Source organism: Lepisma saccharinum, chromosome 2 (assembly GCF_977018435.1).
Source record: "Lepisma saccharinum chromosome 2, izLepSacc3.1, whole genome shotgun sequence".
Lineage (NCBI taxonomy): Eukaryota > Metazoa > Arthropoda > Insecta > Zygentoma > Lepismatidae > Lepisma > Lepisma saccharinum.
In genome coordinates this window covers 55,026,032-55,052,439 of record NC_139230.1, presented here as the reverse complement: position 1 = coordinate 55,052,439, position 26,408 = coordinate 55,026,032, and the positions used below count along the sequence as shown (strand labels likewise).

At 38.8% G+C, this 26,408-nt stretch overlaps 1 protein-coding gene across 2 annotated transcripts in view; it reads right to left on the bottom strand.

Annotated features, from left to right (window-relative positions):
* LOC145984434 (uncharacterized) overlaps positions 1-16,269 on the bottom strand; it is a 51,172-nt gene extending 34,903 nt beyond the window's left edge. Inside the window, exons 1-4 of one of the 2 annotated variants that reach the window (XM_083118097.1) lie at positions 16,012-16,269; positions 15,016-15,110; positions 10,081-10,269; positions 7,431-7,499 (exon numbers count right to left, since the gene is read on the bottom strand). In XM_083118097.1, coding sequence (XP_082974223.1) covers positions 7,431-7,499; positions 10,081-10,269; positions 15,016-15,099 — 342 coding nt within the window. In that variant the 5' untranslated portion in view covers positions 15,100-15,110; positions 16,012-16,269. The remainder of the gene's footprint in view (positions 1-7,430; positions 7,500-10,080; positions 10,270-15,015; positions 15,111-16,011) is intronic. The other variant, XM_083118098.1, reaches the window with a different exon arrangement.
* Positions 16,270-26,408: the final 10,139 nt, after the last annotated feature.

The following is a 26,408-nucleotide window of genomic DNA, read 5'->3' as shown; positions in this document are numbered from 1 at the left end:
AGCGAATAGAGAATCTCAATTGTGACATAGACAGGGCTCACACTGGACCCACCTGGCTGGCAATATCCAACCAACAGCATGGACATGGCAGATACTGCTCCCAATGGATCCACCATCTACACTGGGAACTTCCCATCCGAAAAACATATAAATGATATTGACGTTTAGCACTGTACTTCTACCCTGAAGATGAGGGTGGCATTAGCTCTCAAAAGCATAAAAACCTCTCCAGAACTCACCTGGTAGATATCCCAAGAGAGTCTGTTAATCATTCTTAGCTGGGAAATCCACAAGATTTATATCCCAAAATGTTTTATTTTTATTTTATCATTGTGCTGGGTTTATCCAAACATATGTCTAAATGCACTGAACTAATAGAAGAATGTGCTGGACCTTGTTTTGAACTAAAATTTGTATTCTAGCAAAACCATGGGTATTAGAATAAGACTCAATCTCAGCACAGAAAATGAAAATGACTGTGGTTGGAGCCGGTCTCCGTGGCAGAGTGATTAGTACAGCACGCTACAATGCCAGGGGTCTCGAGTTCAAATCATGACCTGGGCAAGTGTCCCTTCATAAATTCCGTCACGTCATCACTCATCCTCATCTTCGTGATTAGCCAACAGTGCCAAAAAAGGAAGTAAAATAAACTAAATCAATCAATCAATCAACTGTGTTTGGAAAATCATGTGCTACAGTTCATTGTAACTTACAGCATGTAACATTGTTATTCGTACACATAGAATTTCAGAGGAAAAAATGTCATATCTACTAGTAAATATAATTATTTTCATATGTACCTGGAAATTAATGTTAATGAAGGTTTCACCAACAAATGTCAATAAAAATGTATGTTCAAAGTGTATAAACAGAGCATATAATTTCAGTGGCGAAGCGTAGAGTTGCTAGCAGGGTAGGCACAAAAGTGCGATAATATCCATTACTTGCTTAAATCCGTAAAAAGAAAGATAGGGGAGTTATGTCATGGAGAGTGGTTCAATTTCTCTCCAGGCCGCTTCTTTACTTGCCAGTGGTGCGACATTTTCAAAAGTGTTGTTACCTGCCATCAGTACGATAATTATGTCTTAGATGTTCTCCTCCCACCCATCAGATGTCATCGATCTAGATTTTTGTTCATTTCGTTTTCTTTGTTTGTATTTTTTCAACCCCTGATTTACGCATGCACCTCCAGAAAGAACTACCAATCATGAGACATCGCAAAAATTCAACGAATAGTGCTCAAGCCCTGTTGTCAATTCTTCATCACTTTTTTCTAAATTTATTTATTTATTTTGCAATGAGGTGAAAAGGGCTAGAAAAACCCCATAATTTTCGGGTCAGTAAGACGTTTGACGTGAGCAGACGACAGAATTTCGCACTTTCAGCGACTGTTAGTTTGGTATGTTCTACTTTGCCAACTTAGTTTTTTTTTAGCAAGACTTCCTTGCATCGAGGAAAACGCCATTGTTATCTGTTATCTAACTAAAGGAATGGTTGTAGTTAATTCCAGTCTTAGCTTTCTAGATAAATGAATTTCTGACACCTGTATGTGCAAGTAAACATAATTAAAATTTTGGATATTTTCGTCTCATTTGTTCTGTTCTATGTTAATCGTGATGATGAGAATGTATGGAGAATGAATTAAAGGAATGGTTGTAGTTAATTCCAGTCTTGGCTTTCTAGATAAATGAATTTCTGACACCTGCATGTGCAAGTAAACATAATTAAAATTTTGGATATTTTCGTCTCATTTGTTCTGTTCTACGTTAATCGTGACGATGAGAATGTATGGAGAATGAATTAAAGAGGATCAGGAAACATTGACATGACCACAATTAGGTCAACTGGCTTCATAACATGTTAGAATGACCACTATGGGGCTTTCAAGAAAAAACATATGTAAAGGTGACCTATCTCATTCAGTGTGAATACTTCGCATCCTAGTTTGTGCTAACCACCTCTATGATGGCAACACGAAGTTACTATGTAACATATAAACAGATTTATAATAAATATAGATTCTTGAAAGAATAAAATCCAAATTTTTAAGCTCAATTTAGCTCTTTTCTGCTAATCCAAAGTGACAACACTGGCCTGTTCTACCAGACCTGAAACAGACATGGCCCCACAATAACCCCATAACACTCTTTGTCCTAAACCCAAAAAAATTCTTCCCTTGCATTGTACTCTCATTGTCCGCCCTTTTCTCTTGTTATTCCTTCAGGGTAAATGAAACTGCCTACCTCTCCACTTATGTCGGCTGCATAAAAAAATGTCTGCTTGTAATATCTATTCGATGACAGTGTTAACGCATTAAATAACGTTTCAGCAATTTTTTTTTTTTTTAAATTTGGCTGTCACTTGCCACTGCTACTTGCAAAGGAAAATAGAGTTGAAAACATTTTAGGAATTATTGTTATAAGAAGGAAACATGAAAAACCAAAAGTGGGTCCTACCTTACCGATGATTACATCTTCACTCAATTAAGAACTCAATTGTTCTTGCATTTTAGTCCAGCACTTTCTTGCATAAATCTGATTGCTGCACATGAGACGAATCACAAACAAAGCTCTACCGCCACGAACCTCGAGCTCCGAGCCACGCTTCCTTGTAGCGTCCTGAGCAGGAGGCAAGTTTTCACAGACAGGGAACAAGCGAGGGAATCCCCATTCACGATAAAAATAAATTATTCTATTTCCAGTGAAAGTAAAACTACTTTGTAAATATAAGGCGTAACTAGCATTTTAATTTACATAATTTGGTATGAAGACTTACTTTACAAATATAAGTTCTTTAGACTTTCTATTTACACTACGCTGTTGGGTGAATCGACAGGACCATCAGCACTCTGACCAGAAAACTAAGTCAGAATTACAGTACTCCGTAATTTTGAATTTCACTTACACTTGTCGAGGAAAGGAAGGAAAACCTAAGTTTCGCACTAAATATGGAGAATGTACAATGAAATAGAAATCTCTCTGCACAAACACAGGCTAATGTTTATAAAAAATGCTGGTACACCACAAATTTCCAACCCTGGCGGAAATGCAGTGTTGCTGATATTCTGTTCGTCCTAGTGGGTATCATGGCGAGGCCGGCCTCAGGAGCACGTTATAAGCATACCTACAGTGTTCGTAAGATTAGGCTTCCCACATATACGACCGTATGACAGAATGTGAAGAGAAGAGGCCCCAGCAAATCTGCCTCACTCCGAGGAAAGTTCGTATACTGGACAGGGTTAGAATTTCTTTGTAATTATCATAAATGAAAATTCCAAAGTTTTGCATTGTGTTACATACATATGTTTTGACAAAATAAGTAAATACACCTTTAAAAGAGTAATGGCGTGGGTAGGCCCAGCCTCCTGGCCTCATAGGACACTTCGCCACTGTATAATTTGTGTGAAAAGACAAAAACATGCTGTTTCATGCAACATTGTTATTTGTACAGGCAAGAGTTTCAATCTTCCTCGCATACAGCGCCACCGCTATTCGGGCAATTTCATGCAGTTTGCAACTTCGTAAAAAGTTTGAACATGCAGGCACGCTCCCCATCAAGAGAAATGGGCAAGGTGAAGGAACTTAGTTCTGAAAGAAATACAAGATGAAGAAAGAGGGATTTTATTGGAACTTGAAATAGAAGAAGAAGGCAAGTTAAGCTACCTTGATATATTGATGAAAAGGAAGAGAGGAGAAGAAATTGAAACCGCTTGGCATCAGAACAAGTGTGCAGCAGGGGTATTCTGCCACAAAAGAAGTGATGTAAGTGAGGTGACAAAAAGAAATTTCATAAAGAATATGGAGGACAGAATAACGAAAATATGCACGAAGGAATGTAAAAAAGAAGGCAAAAGAAATAGCCTATGAAAACAGCTGGAAAAGAATGGCTATGAGAAGCAGGATAGACTGGACATAAACAGAAGAAGGAAGAAAAGAGGAAGGGGAGAATTGGAAGAGAAAGAAAAAGATGAAGAGAAAGAAAAAGAGAGGTGGTTTGGAATAAGGAGTATGGGGGAGACCACAGAAAAGATATGCAAAGTGCTTAGGAAAGCGGGCATTAAAACTTACAGGAAGGGAGGGAGAAGCATCTTAGGAATAGCGAAGAATGCAAACAAGAAAAAGGAAAACAGAGAAGAGGAAGAGGAAGGGATTATCTACAAAGTAAAATGTAAAGAATGTCAGAGTGTGTACATAGGAGAAATGAAAAAGAGACTGAAAAATAGGTTGAAACAACATAGGGATGATGTACGACTTAAGAGAGAGAGAAATGCGATATTTAAACACACGACAGAAACAGGACATGACATAGAGTGGGATGAGGCTAAGCAGATAGGAAGGGAGAAGAGAATGCTAGTGAGAAAATGGAAGGAAGCCAAGGAAATAGAGAAGAAAAGTGAAGAAGACACAATGAACTGGAATGGGGGACTGAAGTTAAACAAAGAATGGAAGAAGGTGTTAGAAAGAGTGGAAAGGACAAGAGAGAAAGAGGAGAGGAGAAGGGAGAAAAATGAAGGAAAAAGAGCGTGAGATATTCTATATGAATATCTCTTCACATTCTATATGAAAGTAATTATGTTTAGCCTTTTAGGTGAAAGTACAGTTGGAAAGTGAAAGCCACCTGCGCGAGTTAACATGAATTGGCTAATATGGAATGTGCCCAAACTACTACAAACACCAGCTCAAAGTCCAGACTTAAATCCCATTGAGCATTTATGGGCAATTTTGAAGAGGCGAGTCCATAAAGCAGGCGCCAAGTCCAAACAAGAGTTGAAAACTGTTGTGCAAGCCGAGTGGAATAAAATAAGCTCTGAAACATGTCAGAAACTGGTTAATTCTATGAAGAACAGGTGTCAAGCAGTAATTAAAGCCAAAGGATATGCATCAAAGTATTAGAACTGTCAGTCAATTTGCTCTGAATATACTTTTTTCTTTTATATTATTAAGTGTATGAAGGGGACTTTTCTAACGATGGAAGCAGCCCCGGTGCCCTCCCAGCGTCGAATAACATGGGCACCTTGGGGAAACTCTGGGGGGTAAAGGCAGTCAGGGGCGTGATGCTGATCACATCACCCCACTCACGACCGGATCAAGAAAGTGTGGGGCGTTACCCCCACACCCCCTACATGCCTTCATGGCATGGTGCTATGCACAGGGGTATACTTTACCTTTTTTACCTTTATAGAAAGGTTGTACACAAAATGGCCATGTTTCTCTTTCAGTTTCATATAAGTTATTATTGTCACTGGTTATACAGAATTTGGGTAAGATTTTATGTTCCTTCGAAGAATATCATGAATAAATAATAAATAATTATAGATGTTTTCTGTGTATATGGGTATGTTTGTAAATAAAATTATGCCTGTATGTGTGTATATTTGTTTATATGTGAGTATTTACATGTGTATAGTTATAAATGCCTCAGTCTGTATATAGATATGTACCTTGTTCTACCTCGGTGAATATCATTTTTGGATTTATGTTCTCTAGAATACTTGTGCTGGTGTTCTTTATGAAACGATTATTGTAGTTTTGCTCTCCTTTTTCTTCTTTTGTTTTTGTATTGTTGGAATTATAATTTTTTAATTGTTTAAAATATATATATATATATATGTAAGCCTATTGTAATTGGAGCGAAAGCTCTGTTATAGGAGAAATAAATAAATAAATAAATGATATTAGTTATTGAATTGTAAAGGAACAATTTCAAAAAAGTGTATTTCCTTTCAGATATTAAAGCATTTTCTTTGAAAATCCGTGTGTACGAATAAGAATGTTACATGCTGTATAAGACTTTCTTCTGCAATCCCTAATCTTATTCCTCTTGACTAACACTTCCAAGTCAGACACACATTTTTTCACTATGTTACATACACTGTAGGAATAAAGTTAATGCAAAGAAATTCATGTGATTTCTCAGAAATAGTTCCCTTCTTATATGTTTAGTTCTGGTGTTATTTCTGGCCCATAAATATATTGGTCGTAGCTGTACAGCTCATAATAAGATCCCACAGATTCAATGTTGAGTTGTATGGCTTTCTCACATGCACTATATTCTCATGTGCAATATTCCTGAAGTGCTGCCAATGTGAATCAATAGGATTTTTCACGAGACACGTGTATTTATTTACATTGACTATGTTCTTACAATGGACAGATAATAAAAACATGTTTTAGAAGAATGCTTTGGGGGGCTGATCCAATACTGCTTTCAATGGATATCATCCACAAAACCTAAGAGATCCATCCACAGCCACACAGACAAACAGCGAGTTACAAACACTGACTCAAGAGGCACAGTATGCATACCATACATCCCTGGGTTATCAGAAAATATAAGCACAATTTGTTCAAAATTCCATCTTAGCATTATTATCATAATATGCAATGTAATATGACATCATGCAGTTAACAAACCATGAATCGATGTAATTCTAAAAGTGAATAAATCAAGCAATCAATCACTACCCAACACCTAAATAGAAAATCCATACAAGCTAGTAAAAACTGCATGTAAACATTTCATGTGAATGAAAGTAACGGGAATCTGGATGCCCTCTATAGAAGAGGATATATTAACACAAGCAACACACCTGCAAAGATGAAACAGATGGGTTGAAAATAGATGAATATGCATAGAATTATGAACATAGAATTCAGTGGAACAACATAACGGTATTTCACAAATAACCTAATTGGAAAAATGAAAGAAGCAGCCTTTGTAGCAATGACCCAAAACCCTGTAAGTCATCTCAGTGTAAAATTCAAGCAAATATGTCCCTCCTTCTCAAAACTTAGAAATAACACCATAAGAAAACACGGAGTTGTTAACAAGCTTTTTTAATCATGCTTCTAAATTGTGGCATCTCTTGTTTCTCTTGTGCAGTGGAAGAACAATGTTTCTGAAGGACACTTGTTCACTGGCAGAAATTTAGGAGAGGGGGTATTCTCTCTCACACACACATACTCACTCTCTTGTTTTAGTAGTGTTTTAAATATGCTTATGTCTTAGCCTCTAATGAAAACAATTTGATAAGCTAAACAGTCATAAATATGGATGTACTTGTTTAGGCATGTATGTTTGCATGTGTTGTACGTACTTTGTGATGTACTTTCCAGTGAAATAATAGAATAATTGGGTGGGGAAGTTGAAACAGAAATCTTCCATTTTCCTTTTTGTAGCACTTTTTACCTGAAACTGGTGAGTTGGTCGAAAAGGTTGTTGGAGTAGCTTGTTTCAACTTGCCTCCTGATCATACCAAGGAGTGAGAAGTGTGTGAGTTGCATGTGAATGTGGCTTCAACATGACAATAAATATTGTGATTTGAAAATGATAAGAAAATACATAATTATGTCTGAATAATACGCAATTTTACTCTGTTGGAGGAAAAATCATTCCAGATTCAAACTAGACACCAACAAACAGATACTTACAACCTCAATCTGCGAATGGCGTAAATCCTCTTTCAACTTGCTTATTTCAGCATCCTTTTCTGTTAACAGCTACAAAAATAAAATAATTTTGAATGAAAAACTAATTAAATCCAACAAAATCAAATAAGAAAATTAAAGAGAGAACTAAACAGTGAATTTAAATAATTCTAAAACATGCATGTGCAAGAAAAGCAACAGCTGGAATGAGGTGGCTGAGAATACGTGGGAAATATGCAATCATTATTTAAACTGTATCCATTACAAATTTGGCAGTAATTTCCTGTATAGAGACCAACTATCATTGAGCCAGTGAGTTGATATGAGTATTTAGAGACAGTATATGAAGTGGTCAGTGGGAGATAGTCATAAGCCACACGTAGACGGTTTTGAGATACAGCCGATTGAATGTTTTTCAAATATCCTTGATACAAAATAAATGGAAACTTTGAATTTTGCATAATTTACAGGATAAATAGACTCTATGAAAGGGTCAGTCACATGGCACTTTTTTGACCCCATAGAAGACCAAAATGCCAAAAAAGTATCAGCCAGTGTTGATAAAAAAATCCAACCATTACTTTCCAATATGGATTCCATGGATATCAGCATTAGTATTGATGGATAAATATGTAATAAAAATAAAACATTCTCATGACAACAAATCTTGTGGATTTGATGGCAGTGATCATTTATATGTAAATAACAGGCGCGTATATTCTAGGCTACCTAGGCTATCGCCGAAGCCCAGATTAAATACAGGAAATAATCGACGATCAAATGTGACTGATGCTTCACTCTCAAACAACGACCGCGGGAAAAAATGATAGTATAAAACCCGCGACTCCTGTGCACCGTACTCCCGGGGGAGTGTGGACCATGCTTCCTTATGGCCTGAGCTGAATGGAAAAAAAAAAGGGCTGAGCACGGATTTTTCGTCTAAGGTTTGTTTTCCTTGTGCTCGCTCTATACATGGGGATGAACTCCTTTCCTTTAAAACTACCACCAGGCTTGAGCGGTTAAAAATTCTTCCCCGACCAGCACCTGGGGGTGGTCGGTGATGTATTTGTAGTGGCTTCATAGACATTGAACTCTTCGTTTTACAACGGCGGTAAAACCTTACAGCGATGCCAAAGCGCTAACCAGCATGGGATTTTCCCAGGTAAGGGAAATTTTGATACTAAACTACTATTACAGGAACGGGAAAAGAGTGGCTGGCATGTGATAGGGAATTTGTCCTCTAGGCCAAAACAACACTGTCCCATCGATCACATGCAGAACTCGCAGGCCGCTGACCTTCACCCAACCACGCTTTACGATGTTTTCAACCCCTCTCCTGCTTTGTTTATGACTGGCTGGGGTAGACTGACTGGCCGGAGATGACAAAGGGCATTTTGCGAGTGGAAATTGCGTTGAAGGAAGTTTAAGAAAATTAGGTTTGTTACTGTGTGGATTTTCTTAAGTGTATTGAGTGATTGAATTACGTATATATGTTTTGAATGATCTGTGCTGCGTCGTGTAGTGAACGAAAATGAATGACATAATTAACGAACTATTGCAGAAACAATGTACTCTGCTTTTCTATGAGGATAAACTTCAAATCGTGAAGATATGCAGATCTCTGGCATTGCAAAGAAAAGAAGAGAAGAATGGATTTGATTTGTTATTTTGCGTTGCTCTTCTGCCACTTTAGCTAATCCCGACGATGAGAATGAGTGACGATACGATGAAATTCATGAAGGGGCATTCACAAAGAATACCCATGTCCATGCCTGGATTTGAGCCTGGGACCCCTGGTGTCATAGTGCTCTGTGCTAATAACCAGTTTACCACAGAGGTTGCCAAGAGAAGAATGGAGTTCCTGTCCAAATTAAATATTCAAGGTAAGAAGTTTATTATACGCGTATATTTTATTCTCACACGTAGGCCTACATAAATATTTCACAATATGGGCCTCTATATTTTATAAATAACCATGAAATATTTGAAATGTTTTCCTTATTGTTTTTATATTAATGAAACAGTGATATTTTTATAATTATTAGTAAATTGTAATGTACGTATTTTAATCCCAATGTCACATCACCTTAAAATCCAAGAAATTGAACGAAAAAGAGCCTCCCATTTGAACATTATGATAAAGAGATAGCCCAGGTTTTAAACCCAGCATACGCCACTGGTAAATAATCTGCAGCCCACATCCTTCACACCTAGAAAGTTTCAGAATTATATTTGTAGTAGGGCAAGAATCCTTCAACATGCTGAGGGATAAATAGAAAGAATGGAACACAAAGTGATAGAAATGAGTAATGCATAGAGAAAGAAATGCAGAAGGAAATGGAGAAAGAGAAATAGATAAGGAAAGAAAGATAAAAAGAAAAGTGGAGGAAAAGAAAGAAAGCATGAGAATTGTCCAGAAAATGAATGCGAAAAAAATGTTCAGAAAAATTAACCATTAAGATTATTAAAAATTAAGTTTATTAGACAGAATGTAATCCCTATTGAATAAACTAATCAATCTCCAAACTGTGCTCTTTTACGCAGCTTAGACATTTTAACAGAGAGGGTACTGATTGCAAAAAGAGGGCTTAATACTCAAAGTACAAAAGCAAAACAAACATATTGTATATCAAAATTATAACAAGGAACTTACGTCATAGTAGCACACCTCCAAATTCTTACTTTCATTTTCAAATTTTTGTTGTAATTCATCACACTGAAGTTTGAGATCTAACTGCATGTACAGACTCTTCAAGAATGATGAAGTTTCGTGTTCGCCACACTGTTTTACAGACCCAGCAGAACACCCTTGAGTAGTCTTGGCCACTTGTTCTTTCTCTATCTGGAATTTAATAATAAATCAGTAAGCATTGTCAGTAAGTTGAAAGTGATCAGGAAAAATATTGTTTTAAAATATAGTTTATTTCCAGTTTTTCTAGTTGCAAAATTTTCGGCTTTTAGCCTAATTTTTCTGAAAGAATGAACTTACATTAGTACATATTGTTGGATAGCAGTTTTTTTACTTTTATTTCTCTCTCTAATGCAAAATACATGTTTTCCTAAATTTTAAATACAACTTGAACATGTAATTCATGGGTATATATAAATAAACACTTAACACACCACTTTGTATCACATGAAAACTGGTCTTATTACTATGTCATTCCATTTAAAGTGTGTGTGTGTGTGTTCCAGCACTGGTTGCTTGACTACTTTGAAAAGTTCTAATCTCTTGTATATAAGAGTAAGAGTTAAGTGCGCAGAATTTTTTATCTCCCCTAATACACACATGCTGTGGTCACATGCAACACTATACAGTGGAACCCCGATTTTACGTTTCCAGATTTTACATTTTCCTGCATTATACATTCAATCTTGATGATCCCAACACAGCAAAATGTTATAAAATTTTCCTCGATTTTACATTTTCCCACATTTTAAGTTTTTTCAGCTTGGTCCCTTGAAAAACTTAAAATAGAGGTTCCACTGTACTACACTCCACTACACAGTGTCGCATGTGTTGTATTTGCAATGTAGGAAACTACCTTGTATTTCAATACAAAAACTATATGGTCATCACATAAATTTCTGTGTGGCTGCAACATTAGGGATACAAATGACACATACTGATGTTGAGTGTGCAGTATTCTTTCAGGGGATTGAAGATTGAGACAAAATTCACTGCTTATTAAAATTCTAGGCAAGTGTCTACGTTTCTCATGCTAGTGTTAATAAGACAGAATAAAAATGTAACTGTGACAATTAATGAAGTCCAATATTTCAATCCTACAAACAAGAATCAGGAATAAGTTAAAAGTATGAGAGGAACCAGCAAAGTGCATTACATATGGTGCTATTTAGTTATTCAGAAGCTTGTGTCACATTTGACCTTTGTAAAGCACAGCCCAGACTTTGAGAATCTTCAACGGCTCATAATTTAGCTGTCAACATCATCTTTGGTATACACCATGCATTAGCAGAATCTGGACAAAGTTGAAGTTCAAGTTCTCTCAAAATTTGACTTCAGCAGTAGTTGGTTGCTGATGTGTGTGTAAGAAGTGCTGAACATTGAAATGGCCAACTTAGTGATGTTGAGTGTAGAATACAGTTAGAGAACAGGCTATTATTGAAGGTCTTCACATTGGAAGGTCACCCACTATGGATTCTGAGGATGGAAACTTGGCATCCAGGATGCTGTACATCTCCCAGCAGGATTGACTCACCAGCTCACATGAGCCTTTTAATGCAAAACTAGCTCTCTAACAATGTGGACATGTTTTGGTCCAAGGAATTCTGGCCAACGAATAGTTCAGATTTAAACCCTCTGGACTATTATGTGTGGATCGTAACTGAAAGGATCAGTAACAAGTCCAGGCACCCCAACGCGACATCTCTCCAGGCTGCTATTGAGGCAGCATTCATGGATTTGGACCAAGAGCAGTTAAGAGGGCATGCTTGTGCTTCAGACAGAGAAAGGAAGCAGTGATCAAAGCGAAAGGGGTTATATTGAACAACAGGACTCGGGAAGGATCCCTATATTGACATATAAAACCTTGTTTGGTAAGTGTAAGATTTTGAACACGCTTGCTATAATACATTGTTTGTTTTGTCTGGATTTTGCTGATGCATCCTGTAGTCAAGCATTTTCATGACCCATCTTCTACAATATCGAGCCATCTGTTGTTCAGCCAATCTAAATTACAAGCCATTTGAGATTCCCATAACCTGGCCTGTGCTCCACCTAAGATCAAATGTGATACACACATTACTGAATTGGTCCAATAGATAACCCCAGAAGTAATGTACTTTGCTAGTTCCTTGAATACCACCAAATGCTTTCCAAGGAATTTATCAGCTTGTTGATCTCTGTAGTTATGTTTTTATTTCTGATTTATTACCACTTCTTATTTTTCAAGTATGTTCCAACTCTCTGAACAAGTTCTTTCAAGTTCATATTTAGAGGAGAGGAGGAGGGAGAGTTATTTGATATAACATATATTACAACCAAATTTTCGGTTATATGGTAGCAAATATCTCCTGTACCATGGCAGTGTCCAAGGTGCAAGCTTTGTCTCCTGGCCAAAGCATAACTTCTTCAGAGCTTTCGGCCTGTGTATGGGACTGGTGGCCACCCACCACCACGTGGAAATTGGGGAGCTACAAATGAGTAACATAACCCATTCACAGTAAACTTACAACAATGACTGGGGGGTTTGTCTTCCTGACCACACGTCACTTTGCAACTGGTTGGATGATCTCCCACCTCTGGTGGAAGTAAGACCGGTAGTCAGTAGGTACACACTGGTCATCACAGGGTTTTCGGTAGAGAGATTTGTTTTCACAGATAAGTATTTATAATGTGCTATCTTGAAAAAGCTGGAGTCTAATGTGTGTCAACTTCATCATTACAATTATTTACCATCATTAATTTAGAAGCCTGTCATAAAATGAAAGTGCTTCACAAGGGATTTTGGCATTGGCAATATGAGCAGTCTATTCAGTATGTCTATGATATCATATGTATTCCATTACACCTGAGCAAGGTTTCCTATATTAGCTGTTTGGGAGGCAAAGGGGGATTACTTTTCTTACCATGTAGGGTTCTTAATAAATTTGCCGTTGAGTATAAAATATTGAAAATTTCATGAAGAATCTGGTAGATTAATTCACCTCATTAAGCATATGTAATCATGACTCGGATAAGTTTTGCCTTAGAAAACTAAACTCAAAGTCAAAAATTAATTAGGGTACATAACTTAAGCCTTTGTATCCATAATCCATAATAACTAACAAAATGACTTAACTATACAATAAACTACAGATTATAGAAATATTGGGTCTGTATAATATTATTATCAACTTAACCAATAAATGCAGAAAATGTAAAAATTGTATATTTTTGCATATTGCAGAAAACATGCAACGATACTTTTTACTAGAATTTTGATCTAAATATTTAAAAATTGTTCATGCTACCTTAATGTAAGAAGTATCAGGCACTTTAGTATTCACTGGCTTTGGATACGATCATCTGGAGATGCAGCAATGACAAAGGAAAATTATTAAAATATTGCATTTTAAAAATTTTAGTAGAAGAAGTAAGGAAATAAGTTAGAATATTCGCATAATTGTGCGAAATAAGCCGAGCAACACCATGAAACTGCTAGAAATAGGTTCTCTAATTTTTAGCTCATCGAAATGAGAGCCCAGTACTACTCCCTCACCCGAACCCTCCCACCAAGTTTCCTATTGAGTGCAATGGTGTTACACTGCCCAGGTCAGTGCAGATTTGTGTGAATCCCTTCTATATGTTTGGTAGCATTCAGCTGGTCTTGGCAGACACCCTTTAACAAGAAAAATGGGAACTTTCCCTGCTCCTTGAAGGTCTGAGGCCTTTCCTTCAGCCCCTATAGTTACATCCATGACAGGGTTTGGTCTGACGTCATCAAAATTAAACTTCTTCTGAGTTTTCTAGCATTGTGAAGCATGCATCGCTGTTGTTTTTAAGAGGAAAAATACATATTGAGTAATGAGTGATATGAAATCTGTTTTTCATTGTCAAAACCTAACATAGAAGTTTGACTGAACACCACTTGAGATTTCAAAGAATCAATTAAGCCTCGTTCTTGTTTCTCTTTCTCGCAACAATGGAGTTTGCCTTTAAAAGTGACAATTGAGGTGATTGCAATTCAGTTCCAAGCATGAAGAGAAAGAGAAGAAAAGAGAAGTGTTGCTTTTTCATATTGCTCAATTTAAGTACTGCAGTCTCCAAAGTATTTTCTTTTTCAAAGTTTATAATTTCTAGTGTTATAAGCAGTATTATTTGAATTACTGTATGAATTGACTGACAATTCACAAAGCAATATCAACAACAAAATAAAATACAATAACATGCTGTGCTGCAGCCTTTATGTTTACTTTGTAATTCGTACATGCCAATTGATTATGTACAGAGTGTATCATAAGCAGTGGCGGCGATTGGGTTCCAAAACCAAGGGGCAAAGTGCAAAACTGGGGGGGGGGGGCAAATACATTATATTTCCCTTTGTATGTAAGGTTTAGCATAGTGTGGGGGCAAAAGTGGTGAAAATTTGGGGGGCAACTGCCCCACCCCCTCACCCCCCTAATCGCCACCACTGGTCATAAATGAAAGCAGAGATACATCTCGTCAAACCCAGATGAAAGTTCCTCTTGCACTCTTGCAAAAGATGCTCAGTGTCGGAGCTAGACACTACCGAAAGTGTGGGAAAGTACAGTTCACACCTCTGTAGGATGAGTACTATGGCAGTCAGAAAGGCAGTTCCAAAGGAATCTTATGCACTCTACCAGAAACGCACCATGAGAGATCTGTAGGACCTATGCGTCAATGACCTTGGCATTTGCCATGGATAAATATTGTGCCCCCACCTCCCAGTTGAAAGATTGACCCTGAGGTTTGGCAAGTCTTTCAATGACTACGTAAAAATGTCATGCTTCCCCACTGATACAAAGAGAAAAAGTGGAGGGAAATAAATGAAAAGAACAATCAAATGTAAAATGCAAATATTAATTACCTGTTAGTAACAAATCATATTTAATAAACTTTTACCTCAAGTTCTTCAATGAGTTCAATTAACCTCTGAATTTTCTCTTCTAGTGTACCATTAGTGACTTCTACTTCATCGATATCCATTTTGTCGGTGTCTGAAATTTACAAGAATTCAAACACAGAAGTTACAATCGGGAATTACATATCAAATATGTTGTCTATCATTTTCACTTATGTTATAAGGATAAAAAGTTAACATACATTACTGGAAAATTAAACAACAAAATAACAAGTAATTCTTAAAGGTTCCCATAACCACAGGTTGCAATTAGAAAATTAAACACATGTGGTTTAATAGGTTCTTTCCAGAAACTGATGTTTCAGACCCATTGCCAGATCCTTCCTCAGGGTGGCTCAAAGAATAAAAGTCATAGCATTAAAACATAGCATCATGGCCACCAGTTATCTTGTGAAGTGACGTGCATCTTTTATGCAAGACAGCTGGTGGCCACGGTGCAGTTTTTTGTATTCCTGTGACTTTTATCATTTTAACCATGGGCTTATTCCACATCAAATCACTCAGCAAAATTTCAGAATAAGAATTGAAAAGACCTATAGATGCAAAGTTATGAATTTTACTTGACCTTGTAAGCATAAATTTAATTTTTTTTCATAACCTTGGCAAGCCTGCTGTGTGAATACTCTGTATTGCTGAGAACTAAAATTTACGTATGTAAGTTACTTCATGTCCTCTACCATCCTACCAAATTTCATGAAACTCTGAAATGGTTGAGTTGAAAAGTTCATTTTTTGGTGATAATTTGGCATGGAATGACCCATATACATGTACATAAAACTTGTTTTAGAGAAGATTTATTAAAAGAAGCAGTGCAAATCCCACTATTTTTAATTCACAGCCGTTACACGCCATTAGGTAGTATTTTTCTTAACGAAAATTAAGTCCAAAGGGGGTTCTGGTCCCCATAATCCCCCTTCGGTGGCGTATGGTCCAGGTCGTCGGATTTCTTGTACATAACTGCCACAAAAATGACCTACCTCGCTCTCCCTCCCTTTGGGGTAAATCTCCGATGAACCACTTGAACAAATCAGCCAATTTCTTGCAGAACAAATTCGAAGTTTCTAAATGGTGGTGTCTCTCGATGCTATCTTTGGTCTTGAAAGTTACAACTTCTGTAATCTCGATGATTTCGGTGGACAGTCAAGTTTTTAACTCACTAACTGTCACTAATTAACAGATGGCAATTTTCAATCGTCCTCCAGTCTCGATTCCTTGCACCTTGCTTCAAGCTTTCCTGTGTACACAACGCTCACTGTACACAGACTGTTTGCCGCAAACGACAGGAAGTCGGCTGCTAAGGGGGAGAACCTATGACGACACTTACGAAGCTGTTACATGATTGGTTACAATCGGGAAAGACAAGAGAATAACGCAAAGGATGTTTACGTGGGGAAGGTACATTCCTTACGATGACGAATGGCCAAGTTATGAGCGAACCACAACTAGTGCGTTGACATTCCTGTGATTGAAAGTAGAGAAAGTAGCCTCTTACGGATGTGATTCAAGCAGTGCTTAAAGACTACGTGCCAGATTCGCAACCACGAATTTTTGTCGGGGAGAGAGGGGAGCAAGTATCTGGATAAACGTACCAATAATAATAGACTAATAATAATAATAATATCAAAGACGTTATTATCCTCGCAAATTACGCAAAGAGGGGGTAGAAGTCGGTACTAAAGCTTTTGTGTTAGAACAAACGATTTAAAATGTTTTTTTCAACGTTCAATTTCACATTAGCTAATAGTGGAAAACAAGCACGCAAACTGTATTTTCGAAAGGCAGAAAATACATGATAAATGCATTCCGAGTATAATTCTTCTTGTACACATAACATGTATTAATTTCATGTTATGCTCCAGTGCTCCTGAAATTTTATATAATCCCAGAAATTGAACAGATAGGGTCGCTTATATAATAAGAAATCCACTTGCAAAAACAGGAATCTGGTTTTCAGTAACATATGATAAGACGACGTCTGCGATACTATATAAGCAGGGGGCCGACATCCATGGCGGAAAGGTTAGCATATTGCGCTACGACACTAGGGGTCCCGGGTTCGAATCCCGGCCTGGGCATGGATGTTTGTGAGTATCCATTCAATTTCATCATGTCATCACTCATCCCCATCTTCGCAAATTAGCCAAAAGTGGCACGAAAAGCGATGTAAAATAAAGCAAATTAAGCAGGGGTGTACTGGCTCAGCCAGAGGAATCCGGGTAACTGGATATATCAGCCCCCTCTTAAATGCAGAATTTAATTACTTGCTCGCAAATGGCCATCGGTAGGGAAAAAATCCTCATCTCATACCTTTATAGCTAGCCTACACTGTGATCAGCATCTTGCCCCTGACCGCCTTTACCCCCCAGGGTTTCCCCCATGTACCCATGTTATTCGACGCTGGGTGGACGCCGGGGCCGCTTCCATCGTTAGAAAAGTTCCCGGATTTGAACCGTCCGGTGATCGAACCCGGGACCTTTAGCATGGTAGTCAGACGCGTTACCGACTGAGCCACCGCGGCTTAGAAAAGAAACAATATAATAATAATAATAATATCAAAGACGTTTATTTGACATAAAAGATTCGAGCCTAAAAATACTTTTGTATATGATGGAACAAAATGCAACATCTCACTGATTTATCTTGAGTTCTGATTGTAAAATATGCAAGCGGTAAAATTATACCCTAAAAGTATGAAGTAAGTACATTTTAGTCGGTATTAGTTAGCCCCCGAGAATTTGACTCCGAAATCTGTAGCCACCCCCCCCCCCACTTATTTCAGGCTGGCGCCGTCACTGTGTGAATTGCATACAGTTATGAATCCAGTAGAATCACATCGCCTGTTATGGGTTTCTTTAAATGAGCCCAAAACTCGGCAGGAGGTGGGGCCTAGGGGGCAATTATTATTATATTCACTTGCCCTAAAGGCCAGTACTCCCTCTTCTGTCGCGAAGGGTATGCAGTGCATGAGTTAAATGTCACCATTATTTTGGGGGATTTTTTCAAGTTGAGATTTTGTGGACATCTCTGTCCAGCGAATTCTTCTTTTTCGGTGTGTTATGACTTAATTATGATCTACAGTGTTCCAAGCCGAAATTCCTAACCGATCGAGTTTGGGGATGGAAGGGAGGATTCGTGTATGAATCAGCATGGAGGCAATGAAGTGAGTGGGGATGCTTATGCAAATTATCCTAGCTGGGGGACACGTTATGAAAATTTCCTTAGCCGGGGGATATCATTCCCCCGCGCCCCTTCCCGCACACACACTTCGAGCCCTTTTCTATAAATGGAACTGGTCTTGTTTCTTGGAAAAGCCTAAGAAATATACTGTATGTTCAGTAGTGCATGCAAATAAATGGCATCGTTAAAATTATGAATAATAATATTATTGAGGTCAACTAACATTATCATTTATCCGTTCGCCAACAACCTTTTGGGGGCCAAGTCCTTCCGATCCGCCATTCATTGAGTGATGCAGTTTCATTCATAGGCGTGCGCAGGGGGGGGGGGTGTAGGGGGTGGCAAATGCCCCCCTAATGATGGACGTGCGCAGATGTTTTTCTACGGAGGGACAAGCAAGGTATTTTTCCATGACGCATATTAACCCGATTATAGTGTTGCCCCCTCAAAAAAACACCTCTTGAATTTGAAATTATCGCATTCCTGCATCCCCATTGTAAATTACTATGACTGAAATAAAATTATACGTGTGAAAATGTACTTTTAGGTTGACATTCGATTTCTAAGGGGGAGATGTGGCCATCCTTGCCCCCCTTCCAGACGTCCATGCCCTTATTTTCACCTAGAAATTTAGGATAGAGGAAACTTATCGCCGTTATTAAATGATATTATACTCTTAAAGAAAATGAAGTATTTTCAAGCCGATGAAAGTTCAAAGCAACTACAGGGGAAGGGGGTGGACTGGCGCAACCACAGCGGGGCAGCGTGCATCGTCCCCCAACCTTGGACAGAAATAAATTTTAGGGGGGTAAACATGGAAGTAAAGGAAAGCAAGACTAGCAGAATCTGAGAGCAGCTGGACAAAAGGATACTCAAGATGGAATTAGTTTTCATGTCTTTCTTGCATTATTTCTTCCAGACGGCCAAGAGCACCTGCAGGGGGCACAGAGCTACAATTGCCCCCTCGATTTCAAATATTATACAAATAAAAGTACATTCCGTAAAATTTTCTTGCTCGCTTCGTTCGCAATTTGTGCTTTTCTTGCATTATTGTCAAGTTCAGAGCCGCAGCTAGGGGTCGAAGGGAGTTGGCCTTGACGCCGAACAGTCTAAATAAAAATAAATGTAAAAGAGAATGCCATGGCGCTCAATGAAAATTTTTGCGCCATATTAAATCAATACCGTTTACTTTTGCAAAAATTTGGGTCTGAAAATTTTCTTCCTTGCTTCGCTCGCAATGTATTTTCTGTACTGCATTTTAAATTATCAGGGAGAGAAGTAAGAACAACTAAGTAACTGCTAAACAGTCTGGCGGGGAAGGGGGGGGGGAGGTGCGGGTGTGTATATATATATGCACACCCACAGGCGCGTGCCCAGGATTTTCGTAAGGGGGGGTTATGAATCCAACACATTTTCCAGTTCACAGGTCAAATTTCTTGTAATAAATTAGATAATTAATATACTTGGATTTTATCCCAATGAACGCAATCAATGTATTTGCTATGGATGCTTCATGTTTTTATTGCATCATATAAAAGCACCTGCTTGAATATTTCCAAATTATTAATATTTTATATTTAATTGCTCAAATATAATTTTTAAACAAAAAATATGTACACTCAACATTGTAACAACATTAAAGAGATTAAGACTACTTGATGTCTTAAAGACAGTAATAAATAAGGTACCACAGTTCAACAATTTAAATTCTGAAATTTAGGCATCGAGGTTTCTTTGCGAGTTCTGACAATATGTCGTCACAAGTAACTTTTATATCCCGGTGAATGTTCAGAGCAGCTAACCCATTTAATCTTTCTTCGCAAATGGTATTTCGAAGATAGGTCTTCAACCGCCTCAAAGTTGAGAATGATTTCTCATTTGATGTTGTTGTTACCGGGATTGTACATAATATGCGCAAACGTGTGTTTACCCAGGGAAATATTACTTCACTGCATATATCAATTGCTTCAAGAGCATTTACTGGACGTCTTTGCATTGCTGCAAGATGACGATACCACAGTTTCATTTCAGTGTGAGCGTCGTCGCCTCAGGCCCGTAGCCAGGCATGGGCCAGGGGGGGGGCTCAGCCCCCCTGACAGGATTGCCAGTCCCCCCCTGGCACTACCGCCAGCCCCCTTGACATTAGGTAAAACTATTTTGTATTCTAATTTGTTTGAGGTGAAGAGTGAAAATGTAGGCAGAATATATTAATTTGTTCACAACTTCGTTCGTTCATCTTGTTCATGAGCAGAAGTCTAAGCAGCAGCAAGTGTTTAGAAGATTCTCTAGACTTTAGAAAGTTCTTTCATAGGGAGCCTTCTTTATCTGTACCTTCCCAACCCCTGTTGCAGCCTCTCGTTTGACAGAAATCTGTGACTTTCATGTCATTATCCACATTCCTTCTGCATCTGCGTCAAATGTCAACAGGTCCCAAGTTTTATTGCTTTGGCCGGGGGTGGAATGTACGGTAGGCACTATGATTAAAGTGAACATTGTACATTTTAACATGTATGATATAGATATCTGTATCATCAAAAATAGTATTGAGTGTGTATTAAGGGATGGTGTCAGTAGCAATCATTAGCACTTCAAGAGATGTTTTAGAAGATATAGAAAAAGAAACTGTAGTATTTGTATGATATTTCTAAATTTTATATTTTAAATTAATTTAGTGACCCCCGACACACATAATATACCTTCATTTAATACTACAGAGCATTCCCTGACATTCGCTACGAGACTCGGCGGCAAGCGACCCGGCGTCAGCGGTTGTTTTTCCCGGCGAACTGTGTCGGCGACAGTCGGTAGAGTAGGCTATTAAAATTACAGTTTTCATATTGTGTACTAACCTTGACTACAGAAGGTGTTAAAAATGATGTCCCTCTGCTGCAACACGTTCCTGGCATCTCAGAAAGAAATTGGCATTTACACGTGCAAGTTCGTCTACTGTAATTCTCCCGATTTCTCGTACAATACTCTCTTTTAACTCACGGATGGTGTGCGGATTGTCTTTGTATACTTTATTTTTTAGATTTTCCCATAAATAAAAATCGCAGGCTGACAAATCGGCGGACCTAGAGGGTTTTTGAAACACCCGTTTCTTATGAGAGGCGGCGGATAGATTTCCGAGGAGACTGTTCTAACCTTTGTCCTATCTCATCGAGTTTTTCCTCAGTAAGTGCACGTGGGTTTTTCTTTCCACTTTTATTCAGAGCTGACCCTGTTACTCTAAACTTTTTTACGAGGTTTAATATAGTGGTCCTATGTGGAACGGGAACACCAGGAAATTTCGTTGCAAAACGTCGTCGCACTTCTCCACAATTCCTCTTTCCGAAGTAACACTCGACAAGATAAATCCTTTGTTGTAATGTAAACTTTTGTGGAGTCATATTAAGCCACAATCTTCAACACACGGACACGACACAACACAACTTCCGAGGGAGGATTATACTGGCGTCAGTCTGCAACGTCAACAGAAAAAGAGAGAGAGAGAGCGAAGGCAGATAGAGCGAGAAAAACAGACTGTAGCGTGCGACTGTCGCGAACCAAGTTCATCGGGAAATACAAGCGTTGACACCGGGCCACTTGCCACCGAGTCTCGTAGCGAATGTCAGGGAATGCTCTGTATTTAACTTTTGAGAAATGGACTTGGTTTACAAAACCCCCCCCGATAACAATTGAGCCCCCACCCCCCTGGAGGTCAGTTCTAGCTACGGGCCTGCGTCGCCTTGTAATCAAGGTGTCCCGGGTTCAATACCCGGTGTAGGCTAATAGTGGTTCGGATCTCACTTTAAACTTTAGGCCCAGTCCCGATTAGCCTTACTGTACATAAAGTGGATTTAAAACATCAATTCAATCAACATTGTACTTGTTGTGGAGATGGTTTTGCTAAATATTTTGTACATTTTTGGCATTGTATTATTATATTATTGGTCAAAACATTTGTTTGACAGTAGACAAACAAATACGAACGCCTTCAGTAATTAACATTTTCTACTACAGTGTCATTAATATGTCATATTCATTTTCATATTAGGTCTATGGAGAGGAATTTTGTATAATGTTAACGTTATGATTTGATTAGATTTGATTTAGTTTATTTTACTTCGCGTTTTGTGCCTCTTGGCTAATTTGCGAAGATGGGGATGAGTGATGAAATGATGAAATTGATGAATGGACATTCATAAACAACCAAGCCCGACCGGGATTCGAACCCGGGACCCTTGGCGTCGCAGCGCGATGTGTTAACCACTAGGCCACAGGGTCGGGCTGTTAACGTTATGGAACTGCGAAACAAACCGCACCACAGGATCTGTCACTGAGCCCGACAAAATCTTGCCAGACAGTGCTCGAAATGCAAATTCGTAGCCGAAAAGGGAGGGGATGTTTGATCGATTTTGGAAATACGAGGGGGTACATCCATGGGCGTCCGGAAGGGGGGGGCAGGGGGGCCGTGGCCCCCCCTGGAAAATGAAAGTCATCCAAAAATTATGTATTTCACACATATAATTTCATTTTAGCCACAATAATATGTGTTCATTATTGCATGAACACCATAAATTCAAATTTAAGCAATGTTTTTTTAGGGAACAACACTATTTTGGGGTGAAATGTGCCTTGTTTGCCCCCGCCTGGAAAAAAGTACCTTCCTTGCCTCCCCTGGAAAAAATCCTGCGGACATGCATGGGTACATCCTCGTATGGATCAACATGGAGACAATACAGTAGGTGGAGGAAGCTCAATATGAAAATTATTCTAATTGGGGGTATGATTTGTGAAACTTTCTTAACTGAAGGCAGCATCCCCTACTTCGACCACTGATGCCAGAAAAGATGCTTTCAGAAAATGAATTTATTACTGCACACGTATATTACTTATTGTATTTGTTGCGATTGTATAAGAGAAATATTCAGAAGATTTGTAAGGAATATTTACAGTTAATAGGATGCCTATCTAGTCTATCCCGTGTCGTAATACAAATTTTATCCCTTTCCTACAAAATAATAAAACTGTCCATGACAACCGTGATTTAATAATGTGGTTGCATACATATACACTGTATAGTAGCACCAAGCTTTCTGGGACCTCGGAAAATACGTGAACCACAGGCTTCCCCGTGGCTTTAACTAGCGACACTAGTGCCACTGCTCCGACGCCAGGGTTTCAAATACCTTGGTGGATCTATAAGATAGGTAATATCGTTTTTCGAGGGTTCGTGAACAAAACAAAAAGTAAATGATTTTAAAGTCCATTTTATATTCAGATACGTTAATCGGGACTGGTCTTAAAGTTTAAATCGGGATACGTACCACTGTGCAATGCACCTTCACAGGGGATCAAACCCAGGACCTCTTTGATTACACCACCATCGGTGAAAAAGGTAAAGGTAAAGTTTTCCCCTGTGCTTAGCACCACGTCATGAAGGCGTATAGGGGGGGGTGTGGGGGTAACGCCCCACACTTTCTTGATCCGGTCGTGAGTGGGGGTGATGTGATCAGCACCACGCCCCTGGCCGCCTTTACCCCCCAGGGTTTCCCCCAGGTACCCATGTTATTCGACGCTGGGTGGGCCCCTGAAATCGTTGAGGAAACTTGTTCATCTTAATGTTCTCTCGCCCTGCGAAAGTTTATTGGTGATATAGGGTGACATCCTACACACGTCTTCCAGACATACACACGCGGGCACCCCCCTCCCCTGCACACACACGATTGTATGCTTACAGCACATGCTGTGCCCTCCCAGAAAAACAATTCTAAATCCGCCTATGGATATATCTGCTATCAAATAATGAACGTCACTTACCTCGACAGTTCCTTGACATAATTTTGCAACAAGGTTTGCAATATCTTCTGTTATGCCTTCTTGTTGAATATCAAGAGTCTGAAAGTTCGCACGTTTCACTCTCGCAATTCGGATGGAATTCCTCTGAACTTAAATCGACCTTTTCTGACGTTCTATTTGTGGAAGGTGAAGCTTCAACTTCCATTTTTTGTTTCCTTTGGAAATAATCTAATACGTATTTCTCCTCTTTTCTCTATCCATCTTAGTTCCACGTCAAAAATCTATTACACACGCAGAAACGTAACACACAACACGACCACTTCGACTTGCTACCTTGCAGATTGCAACTCGCTACAACCCCAGTGAACACCAGGACTTGGGACAAAGATACCGGGCGGTCGAATGTCTGAACCATGCATCCAGCTTGGTCCAGCTCAAATTACGTCACCAGTGTTGATAGAAACCAGTAGTGTCAGTGTCAGTAGTGTTGGCAACTGCTAAATTATTTACGCAAAAATTCAAGTGAGATCTTTCACACATGTTACAAGAAAATTTAATAAACTGAAGGCTGGAAATTGGTTGAGAAAAAAAAATCTAATTTGTAAAGAGCACAAGAGTAAAACGTATAATATTTTGGCATATTAATTGCTTTTATTTTGTTTATGAAACTGACTGGGCAAGTTGGGCTATATAACGCATCCTTCACCCCTCCCTTCCTCCCGGCATGCTATTGTACAAAACATCGCTTGCCTACTTCGTAAAACCATGCTTCGCTACTACAATTATTATTATTATTATTATAATTATTGATATTTTGAAATAAATATGCATCCAGGTGCGAAATAAGATTTTGACTTACTTTGCCTACTAATTGTAGTGATTCAAATCTCACAGAACTTTGCTCTGCTGGTATAAATGGTATAAGAAGGGGAAAGAAAGAAAAGGGAAGTTAGCAGCACTGCCGTAACAGGAAAGGGAGGGTCATTCTCCTAAGAGGGTCATTGTGGGTGAAAGAAAGGGGAGGAGGGATTCCTTCAGTTCGCATTCCAAGGGTTACGGCTCTTTTCTTGACCATACTGAGAAGGAAATTCTCCTTCCTTTTCAGTGACTAAGGAATGAATGAATGCTTGTGCATTGCTGTAACTCAACTCCAATATTATCAAAAGTAATTGAAGAAGCAATACATTTCTCATTGCCAAATGTAAACATTTTACAATATTGGCAATTTATGAAATAAAATGTATTTCTGCTTTGAATTTTTTTAAATGACGAAACCAATGGGGGTTTTAACCCCCACCAACCCCCCCTGGGCACGCCACTGCACACCCATCAATGCAATAAAACTAAAACAGCGATATAAAATTAATTAGGTTTTTCTTTCCCAACTGAACTTTCATCAATGCCTTTGCCCCCTCCCCCCTAATGACAGGGTCTGCGCACGCCTATGGTTTCATTGAATAGAGTCCCATCGTTACTCTATTACCTGACTGGAGTAGGCACTATCTCCTTCTAGTATAATTCAATTGACCTTGTGGTGCTGGGTTAACACCGACAATTTATAGTTCTAGTTCAAGCTCTAAAACTGAAATTTTAAGTTTGTTTGAATATAAAAAAAATGGTAAAGTGTTGCCCTGTGCTTAGCACCACACCACGAAGGCGTATTTCTTGATCCGGTCGTGAGTGGGGGTGATGTGATCAGCATCACACCCCTGACCGCTTTTACCCCCCCCCCAGGTACCCATGTTATTCGACGCGGGGGGTGGGCGCTGGGCCGCTTCCAACGTTAGAAAAGTTCCCGGTTTGAACCGGCCGGGGATCGAACCCGGGACCTTTAGCATGGTAGTCAGACGCGTTACAAACTTTTTTTTTTAAAGGAATACCCCATCATTCACTTTTACTCATATCAATTGAACTATTTTCTCGATTTTTCTCATGACAGACAAACACAAATACCCATGCCTTACCCGGGACTCGAACCCGGAACCGTTATAGCGCGCTCTGCTAACCACTCCGCCACGGAGGTCGACAACTGAGCCACCGCTATATTGTTTGAATATATTACTCAATATTAGTATTAGAAGATGAATGTGAGCGACTCTTCCGTTGAATCTTGTCCTGGCTAAGCCAAGGCTTTTGGGGTTGAAGGCACAATCATTTCAAAATTCAAATATTTCCAATTTCTTTTTCCAGTTATTTATCAGGGATTCAGACCATCCTGATTTAGTTTCCACAAGCTATTACACTGATGTATGCTATAAAGTCGATTACAAAAAATGGAAAGGCAGAGATAACATTAGGATAAAAGTTAATTTATTTTACAACTGGGGAGGGAACGTCCGTCTCCCGCTGGAATCAATGGTCCGGATATTCTCGATAATGTTTTTCACTAAGGGGGGCGCCCAATATTTTACATGCG